This window comes from Engystomops pustulosus, chromosome 8 (assembly GCF_040894005.1).
Source record: "Engystomops pustulosus chromosome 8, aEngPut4.maternal, whole genome shotgun sequence".
In the NCBI taxonomy this organism is placed as follows: Eukaryota; Metazoa; Chordata; class Amphibia; order Anura; family Leptodactylidae; genus Engystomops; species Engystomops pustulosus.
Window position 1 is genome coordinate 34,389,306 of NC_092418.1, and position 23,679 is coordinate 34,412,984.

General features: G+C 41.7%; 1 protein-coding gene across 4 annotated transcripts in view; it reads left to right on the top strand.

Annotated features, from left to right (window-relative positions):
- SYT17 (synaptotagmin 17) overlaps positions 1 to 23,679 on the top strand; it is a 154,229-nt gene that overhangs the window by 112,581 nt on the left and 17,969 nt on the right. For 3 of the 4 annotated variants that reach the window (XM_072120635.1, XM_072120633.1, XM_072120634.1), the window contains exons 2-6: positions 6,359 to 6,376; positions 6,988 to 7,136; positions 9,396 to 9,544; positions 11,018 to 11,637; positions 22,642 to 22,762. In XM_072120635.1, coding sequence (XP_071976736.1) covers positions 9,397 to 9,544; positions 11,018 to 11,637; positions 22,642 to 22,762 — 889 coding nt within the window. In that variant the 5' untranslated portion in view covers positions 6,359 to 6,376; positions 6,988 to 7,136; position 9,396. Of the gene's footprint in view, positions 1 to 6,353; positions 6,377 to 6,987; positions 7,137 to 9,395; positions 9,545 to 11,017; positions 11,638 to 22,641; positions 22,763 to 23,679 lie in introns of all 4 variants that reach the window. The other variant, XM_072120636.1, reaches the window with a different exon arrangement.

Here is a 23,679-nt window from a genome sequence, read left to right on the forward strand (position 1 = left end):
TACAGGATAGGAGTAAGAGTACTGTGCTGTGCCCATGTATGCAGGATACGTATAGCAGTACTGTGCTGTGCCCATATATACAGTATAGTAGTACTATACTGTATGCATTTATACAGGATAGCAGTATTAGTACTGTGGTGTGCCCATACAGTATAGGAGTAGTAGTACTGTTCTGTGCTCATGTATACCGGATAAGAGTAGTAGCACTGTGCCCATATATACTGGATAGGAGTAGTAGCACTGTGCTGTGCACATATATCCAGGATATGAGTAATAGTACTGTAACGTGCTCATATATACAGGATAGGAGTAGTAGTACTGTGTTCATATATATAGGATAGGAGTAGTATTGTGCTTTGCCTATATATACAGGTAAGGAGTAGTAGTACTGTGCCGTGCCCATATATACAGTATAGGAGTAGTAGTACTGTTCTGTGCTCATGTATACAGGATAGGAGTAATAGTACTGTAATGTGCTCATATATCCAGGATAGGAGTAATAGTACTGTGATGTGCTCATATATCCAGGATAGGATAGTAGTACAGTGCAGTGTCCATAAATAAAGGATCAAAGTAGTATTATTGAGCTGTGCCCATATATACAGGATAGGAATAGTAGCACTGTGTGCATATACAGGATAGGAGTAGTAGTACTGTGCTGTTCTCATATATACAGGATAGGAGTGGTAGTACTGTGCTGTGCCCATATATACAGGATAGGAGTAGTAGTACTGTGCTGTTCTCATATATACAGGATAGGAGTAGTAGTACTGTGCTGTGCCCATATATACAGATTAGGAGTAGTAGTACTGTGCTGTGCTCATATATACAGGATAGGAGTAGTAATACAGCGCAATGTTCATATATACAGATTCAGAATAGCAGTACTGTGCTGTGCTCATGTATACAGGATGGGATTAGTAGGACAATACAGTGTCCATATATACAGGATAGGAGTAGTAGTACTGTGCTGTGCTCATGTATACAGGATGGGATTAGTAGGACAATACAGTGTCCATATATACAGGATAGGAGTAGTAGTACTGTGCTGTGCTCATGTATACATGATGGGATTAATTGAACAATACAGTGTCCATATACGGTATACAGGATCAGAGTGGTAGTTCTGTGTCATACCATATATACAGGATATGTAGTAGTATGTGTTGTGCCCATACAGTTTGTACAGGAGAAGAGTAGTAATGCAGTGCTGTGCCCATGTAACTAGACAAGTAGAGGTCCTGTGCCCAAATATACAGTATAAGAGTAGCAGTACTGTGCTGTAGTCTTATATACAAGTGAATAGTGGTAGTTGAGTGTTATGCGCATATATACAGGATAAGAAAAGCATTGTTGTGCTTTGCCCATATATCTAGAATAGCAGTAGCATTATTGTGCCCAAACATACAGGATAAGAGTAGTAGTACCGTGCTTTGCCCATCAATCTAGAATAGGATTAGTATTACTGTGCTGTGCCCAATAATACATCACACTTAACATTGTCCTATATGTGATAGCACCTATTATTATTATTGTAATAGCCTTTACAAGTGAGCGTAGGCATATTCTGTATGTATTATCCTCATCCTCTTCTCTGCTGAACCCAAACAACATCAGTATAGAGTATCCAGCAACCGAGTGTCCATAAGTAACCAGCAGTACATTGGGATTGCCATAGGCTGCCGTCTTATCAGTAAGTCACTTTTCAGGTTTTTCTCTGCTTGAACTGTCCCAGTGATTTGCGACTGCTGTTACTGTGAAGTGGAAAAGTCAATTTAGCCAGGAAGCAGCAAGCCGCATAATCTCTGAGAAATGGAAAGCTGACTGCTACGAGGCCTCTAGAATCAATCGCAGGACACAAAACTTTAATCTGTTCCGATTCTATTATATTTAGTTGTTCAATTGCGATATTTGGAGACTAAATGGTGGTGTCACAGTATATGAACTTTGTATATCCGTATTATATAGCAGTATCACATGATCAGGTATAATGTGAAGACGGAGGGAACGATCAGCTTACAATAAAAATATTTTATAACTTGCACCAAAAACTCCAAAATTGCAATGGGGAGGGGCCACTTTTATCAAACGATTGTTTTTGTGAAAATGGCAAAAAATCTCTATTTGCACAAAATGAAGGATTTAAAGACACAAACCAAAGTTTTGCGCTTTTTTTTATCTCTGAACTGAGACAAAGCTGCCATTATACACTGTCTAGTATGACTTTGCACTGTATAAATTTTAGACATTATCAGTAAACTATGTTATTATGTGTTGTATTATTTGGCTGATGAAGGGTGGTTTGATTTAAAGGAAATCTAGCATTAAAACCAAACATGAAAAACCAGGGACACTTACTCATAGATCCAGGCACCGTGACGGTGGTAATCTTCTTTACCTGTTCATCAAGCTTGTGCTGCCTTCGGACTCCAGAAAGTGAAGCTAATGAGCCAGAAAGGCTACCGTAGCCCCTCTGTGCTCTAGATTTTCAAGCTGTTGTTACCCTGTGCAGCAGCACGTCTCACCCACCCCTGTGCACTTTGTCACGGGTGCTCCCGCGATCCCTGTCTCGGATCGCGGGCGCATCCGTACTCCCCCATGTGCCCCTGCTGCAGCCCGGTCTCCTCACTCACCTCTCCCGGCTCCTGCTCTTCCCCGGACTGCCGGTGAGGTGTTCAGCCAGTGCACCAATTAGCGGTGTGCTGGCCCTTTAATTTTTCGGCAGGAGCCGCGCGCGTGCCCTAGGAGACGGGGACGCGCGGCTCCTGCCGAAAATTTAAAGGGCCAGCGCACCGCTAATTGGTGCACTGGCTGAACACCTCACCTTTAAGAATCCTGCCTCTTCCTGTGTCCCCTGCCAGATCTTTGTGCCTCATTGCCTTAGAGAAAGCTTCCAAGCAAGTATTCCTGCGTTCCTGTGTATTCCTGCGTTCCTGTGTATTCCTGCGTTCCTGTGTATTCCTGCGTTTCTGTGTATTCCTGCGTTTCTGTGTATTCCTGCGTTCCTGTGTGTACCCGCTCCTGGGTCCTGTGTTGCCGTGTTACCCGAGTTCCTCCGTGTTGCTGTGTTCCTTGTGCCTGTGTTCCCATTCCCACCTGCCTGGACCTCCTGTTGCTGCCCCCGGACTTGGACTTGATGTTGCATCTCTGCCGCCTGCCCTGACCCAGTGCCTGGACCTGACTACGAGATTGTCATCCGCTAAGGTACCTCGACCTCGGCTGCCACCGTGGGCTAGTCACACCTGGGAACGACCTAGTGGTATCCTGCCGCAGCAAGTCCAACCTGCTTTGCGGCGGGCTCTGGTGAATACCAGGTGCCGCTAGGCTCCGGTTCCGGGTGTTGGCTAGTTACATCTCCCGCAGTGGTCCAGAGGATCCACTGATCCTAACACACTTCCTATAATCGCACACTAATAGCCTGTGTAGCTAGAACAAAGAAGGGCTAGGGTAGCCCTTCTGACTCATTAGCATAATTTATAATAGGTTTATTTCAGAAGGAAGGAGGCCATGAATAACAAATATAAGAAGATTACACAGAAGTCACTGTGCCTGGGTCTATGAGTAGGTGTCCCTGGTTTATCATGATGAAATTAGTTGGTAGATTTCAGAACTATATGGCAGTATTATGTGGCCCAATATTGTTTGTATACTACATGGTGATAATGAACTGGGGAGAATTTATCAAGCATTGTGCGTTGGTGCTAGATGTTCCCCGAAACCCGCAGGTTTCACATGATAATTAACAGGCTCCAGCCTTTTACTATATCCAGTGCTTGGATCAAGTTATAACTTGCGCCAGGAAGTGGTAAAGACTATAGCTAATGCACTCTGAGGTCCAGCACCGCCCACTCCAAACCCCACCCACTTGGCATGGAGGTGGGAACAGGGGGAGGGGTTACTCATTACCTTGGCCTTACTCTAGGAATTGCCACTTTTTCAAGGTTTATACACTAGTACAATGCACCCATAACATGTAATTTTTTTTGGTGTGAATCAGCACAATCCTCCAGTCTATGTCACTAGTTGTAGTAAATAATTAGCATTAGTTCTGGTTATAGAAGTAGTAATTCTTACATTGAATCGTCTTAATTACTGCTCATTTATTTTGTTGTTTTCCTAACAAAAAAGGGGCCTATGGCGACATTAAACTTACATTCAGTAATTTACCTTTTATCTAATGCGCCCAGGGTCTAATAATTACTCACCTTCCTTAATGACTTCCCTGCTAATGAGCAGCAGAGGCCTGTGTGATAGGAGCCACTTTATATACACTCACCGGCCACTTTATTAGGTACACCTGTCCAACTGCTGGTTAACACTTAATTTCTAATCAGCCAATCACATGGCGGCAACTCAGTGCATTTAGGCATGTAGACATGGTCAAGGCAATCTCCTGCAGTTCAAACCGAGCATCAGTATGGGGAAGAAAGGTGATTTGAGTGCCTTTGAACGTGGCATGGTTGTTGGTACCAGAAGGGCTGGTCTGAGTATTTCAGAAATTGCTGATCTACTGGGATTTTCACGCACAACCATCTCTAGGGTTTACAGAGAATGGTCTGAAAAAGAAAAAACATCCAGTGAGCGGCAGTTCTGTGGGCGGAAATGCCTTGTTGATGCCAGAGGTCAGAGGAGAATGGGCAGACTGGTTCGAGCTGATAGAAAGGCAACAGTGACTCAAATCGCCACCCGTTACAACCAAGGTAGGCAGAAGAGCATCTCTGAACGCACAGTACGTCGAACTTTGAGGCAGATGTGCTACAGCAGCAGAAGACCACACCGGGTGCCACTCCTTCCAGCTAAGAACAGGAAACTGAGGGTACAATTTGCACAAGCTCATCGAAATTGGACAGTAGAAGATTGGAAAAACGTTGCCTGGTCTGATGAGTCTCGATTTCTGCTGCGACATTCGGATGGTAGGGTCAGAATTTGGCGTCAACAACATGAAAGCATGGATCCATCCTGCCTTGTATCAACGGTTCAGGCTGGTGGAGGTGGTGTCATGGTGTGGGGAATATTTTCTTGGCACTCTTTGGGTCCCTTGGTACCAATTGAGCATCGTTGCAACGCCACAGCCTACCTGAGTATTGTTGCTGACCATGTCCATCCCTTTATGACCACAATGTACCCAACATGGCTACTTTCAGCAGGATAATGCGCCATCTCATAAATCTCAATCCAATAGAGCATCTTTGGGATGTGGTGGAACGGGAGATTCGCATCATGGATGTTCAGCCGACAAATCTGCGGCAACTGTGTGATGCCATCATGTCAATATGGACCAAAATCTCTGAGGAATGCTTCCAGCACCTTGTTGAATCTATGCCACGAAGAATTGAGGCAGTTCTGAAGGCAAAAGGGGGTCCAACCCGTTACTAGCATGGTGTACCTAATAAAGTGGCCGGTGAGTGTATATCCTCCCAGCTAATCATATGTACAGAATTCATTCCATAGTTTGTCTTGAATGTATATGATTTTTTTGGGGGGGCATCATTTTAGGGGGTTTTTCATGTTTCCTGGGGGCCATGGCAGATGTAAAAACCAAAAAAAATGTGGTCGAAGTGAGTTTTTGGTTCACATTACAGCAGATTTTTTTTGTTAAATTGGGTTTTTCCAGGGATTCAGGCAAGAATAATCAAATCCTCAAAAGTTTTTAACTCTTTCAGCCAACCAGGGGACTTCCCACTTCTGCTTATCCAGAAGACAGACAGACAGAGAGAGAAGAACTGAATCTCACTGTACGAGATTACATCAAGCAGAGGGAATGGCAGGGGCGTAACTTGAGGGGGTGCAGAGGTTGCGATCGCACCAGGGCCCAAGAGGTTAAGGGGGCCCTTATGGTGTCACTTTCCCATATGAGAAGACTATTACTATAAACCATACATTATAGTCGGGGCCCTGGCACAGTCTTTGCACTGGGGCCCATCAGCTTAAGGTTACACCACTGGGGAATGGGGAAGTGCAGAGAAAGCAGGGTGAGACAGTGTAATGGCCTGTGAAGCCAGTGCACAGAAGGGTTCTGGAACCACCCCCCAGACCTTCTAACTCATTAGCATAAATTAAAAAGTTGATTTTAGAAGGAAGGAGGCCATAGATAACAAATATAAGAAGATTACCACAGTCACAGTGCCTGGATCTATGAGTAAGGGTCCCTGGCTTATCATGATGGATTTTGATGGTAGATTTCCTTTAATAAACAGTAACTAGTATTACATTTTTATGTTAATTCTGTTTTAGTCTAATAGTTGATGGTTATTAGTTACTACTGACAACATCCTGTATCAATGAAAACACTAAATTGGTTTTATTTTTTCCTTCAATGCCTCCTCATTTACTTCATTGCGGATATCAAAAAGGACAGTTGGAGCCAATAAATGAGGTAAGGAAAATATTTCCACGTGATATTATGGTTTATCATTGTAGGGGCTGTAAAATCCTGTGATACATACACTGTGGATGACAATGGGCAGATGTAAGAGATCAGAAGATCACATTGAGGAGCATTTGAATATCTGATTTTTTGAAAAACAAATTATGATTTTCTTACTGAGATATTCCAGGATTTTTTTTAAATGTTCACTTATCCTTAGAAAAGATGATCAATATAGTTTTTAGGCTGTTGCAGGGGCCCAGAGTTGCTGGGGGCCACATAAGGCTGTACATAAGGAAAGTGAGGGGGCTGTATATAAAATATCTATGAGGGGGCTGTATATAAAATATCTATGAGGGGGCTGTTTGGGATGATAAACTAGGGAATATTCTAGGGAACAGGAAACTGTTTTAGCTTCTGAAATTTTAATGCTGTCACATCAGTTCACTGCAAAGGGGCCCATTGAGGCTCTGTCGCCCAGGGGCCTACTAAAACCTGGAGCCGACCCTGAGGCAGGAGAACCCTACTTTGCTACTGTATAGTATGATAATTTTTGGTACTTGAATGAAAGCCAAGTTCTCTTGGTAATAAATTTCTACTTATTGCTTCATTCGGCACAGGGGTTCCTGTCCAAAATTTCCGATTTGCTTCTGTGTCGCTGGACGTGCAGGAACTGCTGTCAGAAGTGTTACGAATGCAGCTGCTGCCAGTCAAGTGAAGACGAAGTGGAGATCCTGGGACCCTTTCCTGCTCAGACACCACCATGGCTGTTAGTATAGTGGAGACTGTGTACCTTTTCTGTGTTTTTCAAAAAGATTGGTCCACATCTCATTTGTTCTGGTTTTATAGAAGATATCAGTGTAGACACTGCTAGGTATTGGTCCTGGAGATCTGTATAACCATAACTTAGTGTGTGTTGTTAGTAGCAGCAGGATTGTGAAAAATGCATGCATGTTCCAGGATTTGTTACTGGTCTTGGATGTCTTTGGTGGGAGATCAGCCCTCATTTTGCTATGAATCACTGCTGTTACAGGTTTCTGTTACTCAGAAAAGGGGGCACCAGAGTGCCCCAAATCCAGCTCCGCTCCTGAAGTGATATGCCATTATGGGGGGCCCAAATAAGGCTGTGGAGATGAGGGGGGCTTTATCAAATAAATATATAGGGGTGAGGGGGGCTTCTTATAAAATGACCATGAGGGGGGTGTTCAGTATGATAAACAAGGGAATATTTCAGGGAACAGGAGACTGTTTTAGTTTCTGAATTTTTAATGCTGCCATGTGAGTTTACTGCAAAGGGGCCCACCGAGGTTCTGTCTACTGAAACCTGAAGCCGACCCTGTTCAGAAGACAGAGAGTTGTCCCAAACACTAGAAGGATAAACAGTGCCTAAAGCACTGAGCCAGTAACACAGTCAGAAGTGGCATCTAGTAACCGACAGGTGAAGTTTCTTCTCCAATGATACAGAACTCCATGATTACTTCTCCTGGATTTTTATATTTTTAGCATATCCTTCAGTATATTCTCTTTTGTATAAAAGCTATGTCCTACCCTGTGTTTATAAATATCAAGTGCCCCTCAAAAAATTACTGACCACACTGTGTTTCTGCATGTTAAAAAAATACACCGCGTGAAAACATAAACATGGTGCGACAGCGGATGATTTTACTTTGCGGGTGGGTGCGCTGGTGCGCTGTTATATCCTACCTGGAGTGGAATTGTGCTACAGGTAGAGTGCAGACCCACTCCACCGCCGGGCACAGCCCCCTTCACACCCTTCCGTGCCCATTTGCCTTGGAGGTGGTGTAAGGGAAGTAAAGGGAAATAGTCACAATTCCTGACTATGAACATGGAATTGTGACTATTGTGACAGGGTTTGTATGCCACAAAACTGTAATAAATGCTCCCACTATGCCCCCTGAATGAATATAATATACAGTATATAAAGTGGCATCTAAATGAATGACACAGTATTCTGTGCCCTCTGAATTACCCATAATGCATAGAATGGCTGCTAAATAAATAACAATGTAAACAATTTCACCAAACTTATTAAAATATATATTTATATAATTTATATCGTCCTCAGTAAAACTGTTTAGAATTGATACAATGCCCTCTGAATTATTTTAAAGCTGTACAGTACCCTCCAAATAATAAGTGCCCCCTGAATTAATTATGATATACTGGAGTATAAGCCTAGTTTTTCAGCACAAAATTTGTTCTCAAAAACCCAAACTCGGCTTATACTCGAGTCAAGAAAAAAATCAAAACTCACCTTTCCGACGTCACCCGTAGGTCATATGCTTGTTTCGATGCTATGGTGCCGACGCAGGTCCTTCGGATCCCCTTCAGGTTTTTCTGCTCCTCTTCGGGTCCCCTCGCGATGCCGGCAGCTCACAGACAGTGCCGACCGAGCGTGAAGACCCGAAGAGGAGCGGAAGAATCCGAAGAGGACAGACTGAGCAGGCTATATACTACAGGGGTTGGGCAGGCTGTATACTACAGGGGGCTGGCAGGCTATTCACTACACGGTCTGGCAGGCTATATACTACAGGGGTCTTGCTGGCTATATACTGGGAGGCTGTGACCAATGCATTTCCCACCCTCGGCTCATACTCGAGTTAATAGGTTTTCCCAGTTTTTTGTGTTGAAATTAGGGGTCTCGGCTTATACTCGGGTTGGCTTATACTTGAGTATATACGGAATATAGAGTGCCCACTTCCCATTGCTCCAAAGGGCCTACAGGTGGCCAAATGGGTTTGTACATTACATTATTTTACATAGTCCAAGTCTGTCTAGTTTTATAGTAGTATGGGAGACAAGATTGTATACAGATTTTAAGGGATATTTTAGCACTTGGATATTGTTCATGTACCTTTAGGATAGGTCATCCATATCACATAGTAAAGGATCTGACACTTGACCACAGTTTTTACTGGTTCCTTTATGGGATGATATTCCTATATACTAGCATTGCATATTTTCCTATTGCCTACCATCAAAAAATGTGTGTTGCTTTATATACCAGGATGAATAACCGTAGTGAAGACAAGGATGGCGATTCAGACAACGCAACAAGTGAGGCTCCTCCGACTCCACAAGACGCATCACCTGACAGAAGGCGATCGTCTTCAGATACATCCAGATCGACATATAGCCTTACAAGGCGCATTTCAAGTAAGACTTCTGAATCCTGTAACCTTTGTATACTATAATACACACTAGTGCTAAAAGTATAATGTAATGTAAAAATATAATATTTCCCCCAAAAGTTCTACTTTAATTAGAGGGTCATTACAGGCAGTCCCCGGGTTACGTACAAGATAGGGTACATAGGTTTGTTCTTAAGTTGAATTTGTATGTAAGTGGAAACTGTATATTTTATAATTGTAGAAATCTAGAATTTATTTTTCTTTTTTCCCAGTGACAATTAGAGTTTCAAATTTTTTTGCTGTAATGGGACCAAGGATTATCAATAAAGCTTCATTACAGACACCTTACAGCTGATCATTGTAGCCTGGGACTATACTAAAGCATCCAGATAGCTTCACCAGAGGTCACAGTGGGCAGAGGGGTCCGTCTGTAACTATGGGTCGTCTGTAAGTCGGATGTCCCTAAGTAGGGGACCACCTGTAGTTGTAATCATTGTTAATTTATTTTGTTAACTCAAAACACATTTTTAAGAATATTTGTTAATGTCTTTTAGATTTTTATGCCGTTGTTAAGTAAAAAAATTTTAAAATTTAGCGGTTTTCACATTGGCTAATTATAGTGTTAAAACTTCCTGTTCTTTAGAGATCACTTTTCAGGACTAATTATCATCCCTTGTAATAGCTATATTGGTTATCATACAATTACAAATGATCACAAGACAAGTGATAAGTGTCTCATGGTTCTAGCCCCCAACCCTGGGAACAACACCAGTCACATGAATTTGGGTCACGGGACCCTTTTTTGATTTTGTGTTCTGTTAAGGCTATATTCACACGAACGTATGGGGAACGTATATACGGCCGATATACGTCCCCCATACACTTCTATGGGCGCACGGCACCCTACGGGAGCGGTACGGACCTGTCCTATCTTTCCCGTAATACGGCGCCGTGCGCCATAGGTTGCTATGGAGAGGGGCGGGGTGAGCTGCGCTCCTCCTCTCCCCGTACACTGCCGTTGCCCGCTACGGTACGGTACGGTCGGGCAACGGCAGTGTGAATATAGCCTAAAGGGTTTATGGGACTGATAATCTTTGCAAGTTAGAGTGGGGATCAGACCACTTGGAACCATGCAATCAAAAAATGGAGATCCTGCCCCCCCCCCATTACATGTAGTGGCTGGTCGGGCATGGACATTCGTTATCTAAGCTGATGGAGAAAGCCGATTATGGACAATAGACAATAAATAGAGTGACTGGGAACATGAACTTTGAGCAGAAAAACCAGGCACAACCCATGGACAACAGAGGTTCATATCTCAGATGGTTCAAGGATTCATATTTGCTTTGAGGTTAAGGACTCTGACCAAGAGTGGGTGTTTTTCAGCCACTCAGTCCCACCACCTTGACTTATGACACCTTGACTTTCTGCACACAACTGTTTTATTAATAATTGTATTGTTGGTTTCTTAATTAATTCATTTCTTATCATCGCATAGGTTTAGAATCCAGAAGACCAAGTTCTCCATTAATTGACATTAAACCAATTGAGTTTGGTGCTTTAGGAGCTAAAAAAGAAATTGTGCAACCAACTGTTTTGAGGAAAACATATACCCCTGAGGACTATTTCAGGAAATTTGAACCTCATCTCTATCCTGTCGATTCCAGTAATGATGACGTGGACTCATTAACCGATGATGAAATTCTAACCAAGTATCAACTAGGTATGCTACACTTCAGTACTCAGTATGATCTACTGCACAACTATCTGATTGTCAGAGTAATAGAGGCTAGAGACCTACCACCACCAATATCTTACGATGGTTCTAGGCAAGACATGGCTCATTCAAACCCATACGTGAAGATATGTCTACTGCCAGACCAGAAGAACTCTAAGCAAACTGGAGTCAAACGTAAGACTCAGAATCCAGTATTTGAGGAGAGATACACATTTGAAATCCCATTTTTAGAAGCCCAAAGAAGAACATTGCTTTTGACAATTGTGGATTTTGACAAGTTTTCACGACATTGTGTTATTGGAAAAGTCTCAATGTCGTTGAGTGAGGTTGACCTTGTGAAAGGAGGACATTGGTGGAAAGCTTTAATACCAAGCTCTCAGGTAAGGTGAACATTATGTATGAGGATGAAAAGAGTCTATGTGCAATGTTATTGAATGGTTGGTTTAGTGACATACTACTCAGTGGGTGGGGTGGACTGGTCAAAGGCATTACATAAAGCTTCCGGGCCCAAGAACCATAGAAGCTTAGGGAAGTTCTCATCAGAAATAAAATGAAGGATAGGAACAACTGGAAACGACCCCCTCTTCTACAAGGCTCCATAGTAGTGAGATAGCCCGCCTCTGTGGTAGACATGACTGCGTTATAGTTGTACAATGTAATTTTTCCGTTACTCATAACCATTATTGAATTTTTTTTAAAAAAATTTTGTATAATACTTCTGCTACCACAAATGACTCTTCTCCTGAAGATATATGATTAAGGTTTTTCAAACAGGGAACGACTTGAGTCAAGCATTTAGCAGTAATGAAAAATGATGTTTTAAGTTTGTCCTTGAGGCACCAGGACTTCTCTTCAGGAGCGCTGCCGTCTTGTATGTTATATTTGCTGAAGACGCAGATCATGTTTGCTTCTTCCTTGTCTTCAGGTGGTCTTTGTGATGTACAAGTTTTCTCAAACACTCACTTTAGCATGGTGTTCACTAAGTAACAATAATTTTACTCAACTTCTATTTTTACCAATTTAAAGGAGGCTGTAAAATAATAGTTGCTAGTTAATTTTGGGCATTTTTTTTTTGTTGCTGTTGTGCCCTGTGGGCCATATTTATGATGTGTTAGTGCCACAATTTTGCTTCTTTTCTGACACTCCCGCCTTTTTTTGTTGATGAACTTGGAAGCAGCTTTTCAACCCTGACACCTTTCCTGCACTTTTTGTTTTCCGACACTTTTTTTGGCACAATTTTCAGCACACAGTTATTCCAAAAAAGTTTGGCTACCAAGTTCTATGTCCTCTTCTTGAATATGGAGCCATTTCAGATATTTTTCGGTCTTGCACCGATATTTTGAGCTCTTGCTACACAATCTAAAATCACAGTGTATTTAACCACACAATTAATGAGCCAAAAAAATAGACCATGTAACACTATGAATGAATGACCCCATTATGTATGTGGCACATTTCCCTGCTATGAATGAGGTTGAGTTTGCTGTTCTGTTATCACTGTTCTTGACTTCATATGTGTCTCCCGAAATCACAGGAGCCAATCACTGGTTTATGACCCATCTCAGTCAGTGGTTGGATGAACCGCCTCTCCTAGTGAATTCTAGGAAGTTGGGATCCAGGGTATTGGTAATGGAGTTGTTGGGAAGAGAAAGTATCAAATAACTATTTATTTTACTAGCCCCCTGTAAACTGCAAAATCCCTTTAAAAAAAAAAAACAGGGAAACCTGGCTCTAGGCGAGAGCTAGGTGCAGCTGCTATAAGCTCTGGAGGACCTGTCAAATATGTGAATTGGCCATTTAATTACATTGAGGTTGTGTAATACCAAAAATTTCCTGTGGTAAAACACTAACTCCATTATTAAAATATTGATTAATTCTCTAAATTATCTGTGTAATATAATCTTGGGACCACATCTGTGGAGGAAGAGAAGACTTCTAAATGCACCAAGACGTATTGAGGATAACCAGGTCACATATTGCCATACCTTCTAGGGAAATAGTTAGATGTTTTTTTGCCTGTTTCGGTGCTGGGTCATTGCAGAACAGGTCAAGATGAACTTGCTCATCCTACAAACCGGAGCTGCAGAGCTTTCCATGAGAGCATAAGGAGAACCAATTGGAATTCTACCTGCTTGACTCATTCGAAGTGAATGAACTTGAACATGATGTTCTTCATGGATTATGTTTTGCTCAATACTCGGCATCATAAACAGGTTGGAGCAGCATATGTTCTGGCTATGGCTATAATGATGAAGCCGTTGTGCTCGATATGAGAAGGACCCTTGGTACAGGTCCGACCAGTGCAGTATCCAGGGCAACAAATGCACAATGAAAGTTTCCAATGCAACCAGCTGTTTCTGTACCTTTCTGTTCATTTAGTAGTTGTGTAAAATGCACATATCTACAAGAAAATCATTTAATCACTTATTATAAGACTAGTCTAATGTCCTAAAGACAAGGCCATGGTTTAGTACATGGGATGCCAAAGTGACTTAGACTAATTCGTAGTCTAATTATGCAGAAAACTAAGTTTAAATCAATATGCAAACAAGATTTTAAGTGCCCAGTTGGGTGGTCCATCGTATCGTGGCAAATTCACCATAATTCCTACCTTGCACATTTCCCTCTGCCTTAATTGCAGCCTCTATGCCATTCAACTTCACTGGCTTCTAGGCTGAAATGTTGTACATTTCATGTTGCAATCATGGAGCAGTCCTTGCATACTACACTCCATCTTTGGCAGCAGACATATATATGGGCATGTCTCAGATTTCATCTCATAGAGGGTATAGAGCAAGCTTTATCTAAGGAAGCCCAAGCCCTTGCCATAATTAGCATAATTAGTCAAAACTTCCCTGAAAATTAACCAGTCCAGATCAATAAAGGTTTGTTTTCCGATTGTGCAATAACCACAACCCAACACTATAATTAGCTGAATGTGAGAGGCTCTGCAGCAGCTATGATGTAAGTGTTTTATAATATTCTGCAGCAGAGAAACCATATACAGCTAAGTACCAAGACATTATTCCATCTTCTTCTAGAAAATGCAATGGTACGTTGCAAATCTTCACAAGAGGTGGAGAAGGAAGTTCTCCCTATACAAGACACACACTGATTCCCTCCACCACCAGCTCGAAGAGAAGTTGCAGAGACAGACCTGGTAGTGGAGGGCACCAGTGTGAGTCTTGTATCTGGGAGAACTTTCTTCTCCATCTTGTGTGCAGATACATTCAGTACGTTGTAATAACACAAATACCTTACTGTGTACCGTATTCTTCTTTGGTCCAATAATTTCTTATTTTTGTGGTCATAACCAGAGGAGTAATGGGGTATTCATTTCATGTAACCCCAGTAATTAGTGTTAAAAGCTGGAAAGGATTACCAGCGCTTAATGGTGGGAACAGCAATATGGACCCTGATGACCCTTGATTCCATGTACAAGAAGCAATTTTAAATCGATTTTACGCTCAGGTAAAAAAAAAAAAAATCCAGGGAAATATCTATTAAATCTTCCCTCGGGGACGGGAAATTGAAACTGGCAGCTGCTAGACAGTGTGCTGTGACAGGAATACGATGGAATCTAATTAAAAGAAGAATAACCAGTGGAAATTTCCCAGGACCCGTAGTATACAATAGTCTATATGTATTAATGGACAAGACTGGGATGGGCCATCAGTGGTGGAGTGTAGCTCTAATAGCTGCCATGAAATTAGCCCAGTCTAGCACCTAGCACCCCCAGAGACCATCTGTAGTCAGAAGCTGGAAACAGAAAGTAAACAGCGCCATTCTCTGTGTAGTGGCTGAACTGAGAGTCACTGCTGGCTTACATTCAAATTAATGGGCACTGATCTGCAGTAACCTTGTGTGACCACTGAAATGTCCACTTCCTGTTCCATCTCTGTTTATTAACTACTTTGAACATCAGATTGATGTGGGTTCTAGATGTTGGACCTCACCAATCTGATATTGAGGACCTATTTCATGAGTATGTAATCAGTATTTTTAGCCAAGAAAACCCTTTAAAGATGGAGTATAAGATAGACCAGCGATGGCGAACCTTTTAACGACCGAGTGCCCAAACTGCAACCCCAAACCCTCATTTATCACGAGGTGCCAACCAAAAATAAAGCAGTAACTTATTGCTCCCTCTTCTTCAAAAACATTCAATCTTCCCGGCCTCCTGAGGACACCAACATAGTAGAAAAAGAAAATGGAAAAGTTGCACCATTTTAGCTTCTTTCCAGTGTCCCTCTGTACACAGAGAATCATGGGGCCAGCAGGAGGTCTTCCAAAGATAATTTGGCCCTGTCTACAGATTCCCCTCTTCCTACAGTCCCATGTATCCAAGTACGTATCACTTTAAAATATCACTGAAAGCAGCATCTTTTAGGTTATTTGGAACTACAGGAAAATTCTGCAGGAGTCCTGTCTGGTGTGCTGGGGCAATGGCCCGGGTGCCCACAGACAGAGCTCGGAGTGCCGCCTCTGGCACCCGTGCCATAGGTTCGCCACCACTGAGATAGACTAATGTTAGAGTATTAATGGTCTATGGCAACCCTCTTTAAAAATCTAGTTGTTCATCAGTTTCTCTATATTGGAGACAAAGTGCCTTCAAACCTACCTAGGCCCACTTTGGTTTTCTCCAGCACTTTACTGAAGTATAACATGTTATATGATAGTATTATATGCCACTGATGTAAAATCTATAGACCATGATGTCATGAACACAGATGATTGGACAAGCTTTCCAAAGTAGTGACTGAATTTAATTTGTTCCTGTTCTAAGTTTATACAACAAAGGGTTTAGTTGGCTTGAACACTGGGATCTACAATGTTGATGGAAAACATGACTTTTGCGTTTATGCTGCTAGTGGATCCCAGAATACTCCTGAATATCCCACAATAGTCCCATGCGTCACTGCTACCCTAAGAGTTACTTCTCCTCCGCTAACAGAATACTTAACACTGATTGGCTAGGACTTGTCTGGCAACCAGTTCAGCTAACCACTGTTAGGTACGAAGGGGAGAGGGGGATCAGTTGTCACTCTAAATGCAGCGCAGGTCAAGAAAATTATGCTGCATGTAGAATGAGTACGGGCAAGCGTTGCCACACCCTCACTGACAGAGCCATTGAATCACTGTCACAGCTTTGTGGCAGGGAGGCGGACACACATGTGGCACAGTGGGACTCCCACCGAGCATCGCTCCCAGAGATGGTTAGATCACAGCTGTGAGCTAGCTGTTGTACATTGCTGGTGGGGGCCCTGGGGTGCGTGCCTCGGGAGCCCTCCGTATAATTTGGCTCTAATCCCAGTCATAACTAAATATGGGGGAAGGAGGGTGTCAGAATTCAAGGAAAAAGCTAAATATTCCATGGATATGCTATGAATCCTTTAGATATTATTGCCTATTTTAAGATACTCTGCTTTATGATCTAATAGAACATGTATACATGGCATGTAGGTGGAGAGGTGGTAATCTAACTCCCTTGACTTTCAAGATCTATAATCCCAGATTGGTGGAATTAGCTGAATACATTACATACTGTGCCTCATATAACAGCATCATGCACAATGTATTCCTCTTAGGTGCTGTGGTGCCTCATGAAGCATGTTCTGTCATGTCCCAATATATAATTATGAACGTCTATGTGTTCAGTTAAAATATTCTGCTGAACAATAGGACATCCCATACAGAACATTGCATCGTGACGCATTTATATTCCAGCAGATGATAAAATTGGGTCAGTCACAATTTAATAGAATATTGCAGTTTCCTGGTCGGAGTTTCAAGCAGTAAATAGGAATTAGGGTTCTCACTTCTGTTGCTCCATGTGACCATGTTTTACTCTGTAATGTCTTATTTTATTTGTTTTTGTCCCCCATGATCTGTAATATGCTGTGGCATATTATGGCACAGTATAAATAAAGCTTTATTATTATTAATTATACAGTGTTTATTAATACACAACAGGGCCGTCATCATGGGGTGTCCAAAGGGACTGTGTTCAAGGGCCTCCCATTTTCCAATCAAAAGGGGGGCACAAGGGGCTAAGATTACCAACTAAACCCCTCATTCCCCGGCCTTACATGAGAAAAAAAGTATACTCACCTTCTGGCTTTTTCTCCCTGGTCCCGAGGCTCCGTCTTCCGGTCTTCCAGCCCGGGCACAACACTATGACGCGGCGTTGTCCGTGACGGACCTGGCATAGTTTTGCTTGCCAGATGCAAGAGTGCTGGCGTTTCATAAATCTCCCTCTTTATCTTTAATTTGACATCAAAAGCATCAGTATTATAGAAACTGAAGATAGGGTAGTCTGAAGTGACAATTCTATAGTATAACATAACCACCAAAGATTCTCCTGTTCCTGCTGTGACCAGCTCTTGAGCTTAGCTATTCCACAGATACACAGTGATTATAGTCTTGTCACCTCTAGAGAATAAACTTTTTTTTTTCTCCAGGCAGTCATAGCGCCCCCTTGCCTTCTAGTTTATCTAACATGAATATGGAACTGTTCACCAATTTTTTTTTATGGACCATTTATATATGTGTATAAATACATTGTGTAGTGTTGCATCAGACCAGCTGGTCTCAGGTCTCCATCAGCGTATCTAGAGTATAATGCACAGAGCAGGGACTGTATACGGAATCCCTTATAGAATTATACAGATATATACTCAAGTATAAGCCTAGTTTTTCAGCACAAAAAAATGTGCTGGAAACCCAAACTCGGCTTATACTCGAGTTAAAAAATATAGGTTTTACCGGGTTTTTGTGGTAAAATTAGGGGCCCCGGCTTATACTTGGGACGGCTTATACTCAAGTATATACGGTAGATTTTTGGAATGGATGAATATATTTTCACCATGAAGCTGGTGTACAATTGGTTCCTGATTTACTGTACACTTGTACAGTCATTTTAATAGCACTTTCTTTCATTTGACTATTTTCAGCAATTACTCTCACACCACATCTCTTTCTATGGCTTATTCCATCTGACCGCACGTTGCATTTATTTGATTTTCCAGCCTTTATAGATTATAGTTACAGATGCCGGCGCTATGGTTACTAGACACAAAACAATAATATTTCTCGGCCAATCCAATAGTCACTTCTATTTTAATAAGTTTTATTAATATTTCAACAAGCAAGGTAATAAGTATATCTTGTATACATCATTGTGTTAGATGTGTTGGTTATATTTATCACAATGTACCGATATCATCAGTAATGAAAAAAAAATTGGTACAAGGTAAATGGCTGACATTGGGTATTCTCGGCTGGGCATTTAATTCTCGTCTGAATATAATTTAATTAATCTGCCATATATATCAATTTATTCAATTGGATGTAATAAAAAATTATCTGTGAGAAGATAATTCCCCATAAAAGAAGCCATGCTGTCAAGTAGAAACTAGATTCCTTGGATACGACCACTACTCCTAGAGTGATTTCTAAAAGAAACAATTATTTTTTGCATGTGAAATGGCCTGGAGTTACTGCATGTCCCACAGCTGTCCTGTGGTAGTGAATGCTGAACCAGGTGGTTGAGCATCTCTTTGGGACATGTCTGGCCACCGCTGCCATCGTGCAGGATGGTCGTATCTAAGGACATCTATCTTGTTTCTAAATTTATAGGAAATTATCTTCCCACAGGAACATTGTTTTTAAATAATGTCCAATTGAACATTGACTTTTATTAGAAAACGAAATTGTTAACCCTTTAAGGACCTGGCCCTTTTTTGTTTTTTCATTTCTATTTTTCACTCCCCACAATCAAAAATCTATAGCTTTTTTTTTTTTTTTACATATAAAGAGCTGTGTGAGGGCTTGTTTTCTGCATAGCAAACTGCACTTCATAGTGACGGTATTTAATATTCCATGCCGTGTACTGGGAAGCGGGAAAAAATTCCAAATGCAGTGAAATTGGTGAAAAAACGCATTTGCGTTTTCTTGTAGGTTTGGATTTTATGGCTTTCACTTTGCACCACAAATGACATGTGTACTTTATTCTTTGGGTAATTGCGATTACGGGGATACCAAATTTGTATAGGTTTTATAATGTTTTCATCATTTCATGTTTTTGTAGATTTTGCCATCTTCTGGCGCTAATAACTTTTTCATACTTTATTGTATGGAGCTGTGGGTGGTGTCATTTTTTGCGACTTCTCATAAAGTTTTCATTGCTATAATTTTTAGGGCTGTACAACCTTCTGATCACTTTTTATTGATGGCATTTTCAAATTCAGGTGCTATTTTCTGTTACGGGGTTAAACGCAGTGAAAAACCGGTATCATATTTTGATAGATCGTGCATTTTTGGACGCGGCGATACCTAATGTGCTTATGATTTTTACTGTTTATTTATATTTATATCAGTTCTAGGGAAAGGGGGGCGATTAGAATTTTTTTTTTTATTATAAATTTTTTTTAAACTTTTTTTTTATTTTTACTTTTACTATTTTTCAGACTCCCTAGGGTACTTTAACCCTAGGTTGTCTGATTGATCCCATCATATACTGCCATACTACAGTATGGCAGTATATGGGGATTTTCATCCTCATACATTACAATGTGCAATTAGACCCGAGACTGCCGTGGCAACCAATCGTCGCTCCACGATGACGTCACGGGGAGCGACGATCTCCAACAAGATGGCGGCGCCCACGCTTCGCCGACGGCGAAGTGCTAGCACCAATCGGGGATGTTACCGGTAAACTTACCGGCTATGGAGAGGGCTCAGCTCGTGAGCCCTCTCCATGCACCCGCAGCCGACCCGTGACATTCTATTATGTCACAGGTCGTGAACGGGTTAAAGTGGTTGACAAAAATGGATTCTTTCTTACAAAAACAGCTCCTCTCCTGATCGTCGGTGGCGTGTGGTATTGAACTAAGCTGCACTCATCTCTATAAAGCTGAATTGCAATACCGGCACAGACCCTGGTCATATGTGGTGCTGTGTTTGGAAGGCAGGAGCCATGTTTTTCAATCTCTGAACAACCCCTTAAAAGTTAAATGTGAAGAAAAATCTGATATTGAGATATTAAGAATATTAGATTGGAAAAAAAACCCCACCCAGAGGTAGAAATTGTAGATGAACTTCCATTTACTCCTATCAGCGATTAGTCATCAACACATTAGCTCCACCAATTACAAGTTAAAAAATCGTCAAATCCAACCACCTTCACATCATACAATCTGTGGGGGAGATTTATCAGAAGTGTCTGAGGTAAAACTGTTCAAGTTACCCATAGAAACCAATCAGAGATCAGTTTTAATTTTATAAACAGCTGTTGGAAAGTGAAAGCTGAACTCTGATTGGTTTCCATGGGCATCAAGAACAGTTCTGCTCTCAGACTCTTCTGATAAATCTCCCCCCTGTGTCTAGATGGTGAAACGTTCTTTCTTCCAGATGTAAAAAAGAATAGTGTCCATTCATTTGCTTCGCCATTGAAATAGGCGCATGACATCCCTATTCAGTATTATGGACCCCATGAAGGCTCCTAAAAACACCCCTAAAAGTAAACTTCGGCACTGACTTGAAATATTTTTCACCCACCGTCTAGTTAGTTGGTTCTTAGATAGTAGTGTTGTGGTTATCACAGTAATATTGGGTATCTCCTCCATAGATAATGGCTGTATGATTGATATATGATATATGGATGGTTCTGATTTAGTAGAATGTATGTTTTCTGTGGACTTTTCTCTAGATCCTTTTGTGTACTCAACTTTGTACAGTTTATTTCTTTGTCCTTTTCCTAAGGCGCTGTGTGAACACTGGTATAAAGGTCACAGACTCTGTTCTTGTAAACCCAATGTGTGAGGCTTTGTATTGCATTTCTTTAGAAATCCGACATATTATGCTCCGGTGACAACCTGTGCAACTTAAAGGTCAAAGAGATTGGAGCGCGGTCAGAAAAATACCTAAAGTATCGTCATGTTATAAAATTATTAACATTAAAATTATATGGTGCTATAGCATAGCACTTGTGACCCGATATTGGTGGTTATATGATGGTCTACTGCATCACCACATACAACTTGTACCTGTCTCTATGTACCGTAAATACATCATATATATTCTATAATACAAGCCATAAATAAAGTTTCTTGCACAAGTAATAATATTCTGGGCCAAGGGACTTAGTATTGAGGCGCTGTATTGTCAAAGGAGCTGAGCCCTAGTGATACACTATACATACACAATGCAGGTCCCAATCTGCTGTTTCGCTGCTTTTTCTGGTCTCAGTAGTTGTAGGTGGTGCCAGGGGCGTAACTAGGATAGACAGGGCCCGATAGCAGACTTCTGAATGGGGACCCGCTTCCCTTTTAAAATTTTTCATATTACACTCACATATAAACATACACATTTATATAATTATATTCATAAACATACAGTTCATACACACACATTTATACACTCTAAGGCTGCATTCACACGACCACAAGGGGGACGTATATACGGCCGACGTATATACGGCCAATATACGTCCCCATAGATGGCAATGGGCGTGCGGCGCCCTACGGGAGCGGTACGGTGCCGCACACGTGCAACACCGTACTGCTCCGTGCCCCGTGAAAAAATAGGACATGTCCTATTTTTTCAGGGCATACAGCGCCGTGCGCCATATATCCCTACGGAGAGGGGCGGGGATGAGCAGCGCTCTCCCCCTCCTCCTCTCCCCGCAGGCTGCCGTGTGCCCGCCGTGCTACGGTACGGCGGGCACCAGTCGAGTGAATGCAGCCTTACACACATACACATCACATATACACACATACAGTGCCATATACAAACTTACAACATATATATAATGGTGCATATCCTTTATTCTTTATTGTCAGGATGGATGACGAGGCCCCCTTGACACTGTGGGCCCCATAGCGGCTGCTATGGCTGCTACCACTGTTGTTACACCCCTGGGTGGTGCTATTTAGTGCTGGCCAACCTTGCCTCTGTGAGTGTGCATAAAGATGTGTCAATCACTAAGTAGGACTGCCCACTGGACTCCTAAGTATAAAGAGACCATCACTGAGGGATTTATTGCTAAAAAAAAGCAATAAAATTGAGTAAAATTGTAAAGTAATGGGTAAAAAAAATAGCTTTATTGTGTAAAAATCAGTAGGGGATTCAAATTTGAGAACTTTCTTTCATGGGCAAACCGCTTTAAGAACAAACCTACAGAACCTTTACCTGGGGATGACCTGTAGACGTGTATATATTGTGGATTGCTTATTGCTATATGTTCCAGTTTGTGCAGTGTCACATATAGACGTACGGCTGGTGTATGTTATGTGTGTAGATGTCAGGAGCGCAGTGTGGGGCTGGTAACAGGCTGGGGAGATCCATGTGACTAGATGTCTCGCTCATGTATCTTCTTGTTTTAGAATGAAGTAGAGCTGGGAGAGCTGCTCCTGTCTCTTAATTACCTGCCAAGTGCTGGAAGATTGAACGTGGATATTATCAGAGCAAAACAGCTTCTTCAGACTGATATGAGCCAGGGATCTGGTAAGGCTTGTGCTGGTCCATGTCTCTGTCTTAGCTGAACCGGTGGAGTAGAAATTTTAATTGCTGCAGGATTCATGGAAGGGAAAGCATCCCCCCACCTTTGTTACTGCATATTTATTATACTGAATACACACAGATTTAAAGGGAAATGACCTGTGAGTTTAATGACTATTTATGATCTACATAATTTTATGTCTGTTTTTTTTGCAACATTCACTATATTTACATCACAGAAATGATTTTAATAGGCGATAACAACAATGTCCTCTATATAGATAACACTGACCCATCATTACATCACTACTGACAATAGATGATGTCACAGCTTATCTCCTCCTCCTCCCTGTACAATGACCTCTCTATAGATAACAATGACCCATCATTACATCACTACTATCAATAGATGAGGTCACAGCTTATCTCCTCCCCCTCCCTGTACAATGATCTCTATATAGATAACACTGACCCATTATTACATCACTTCTGACAATAGATGATGTCACAGCTTATCTCCTCCCCCTCCCTGTACAATGACCTCTATATAGATTACACTGACCCATCATTACATCACTACTGATAATAGATGATGTCACAGCTTATCTCCTCCCCCTCCCTGTACAATGATCTCTATATAGATAACACTGACCCATCATTACATCACTACTGATAATAGATGATGTCACAGCTTATCTCCTCCCCTCCCTGTACAATGACATCTATATGGATAACATCTCTGACCCATCATTACATCACTACTGACACTAGATGATGTCACAGCTTATCCCCTCCCCCTCCCTATACAATGACCTCTATATATATATATAACACTTAACCATCATTAAATCACTACTGACAATAGATAATGTCACAGCTTATCCCCTCCCCCTGTACAATGACCTCTATATAGATAACACTGA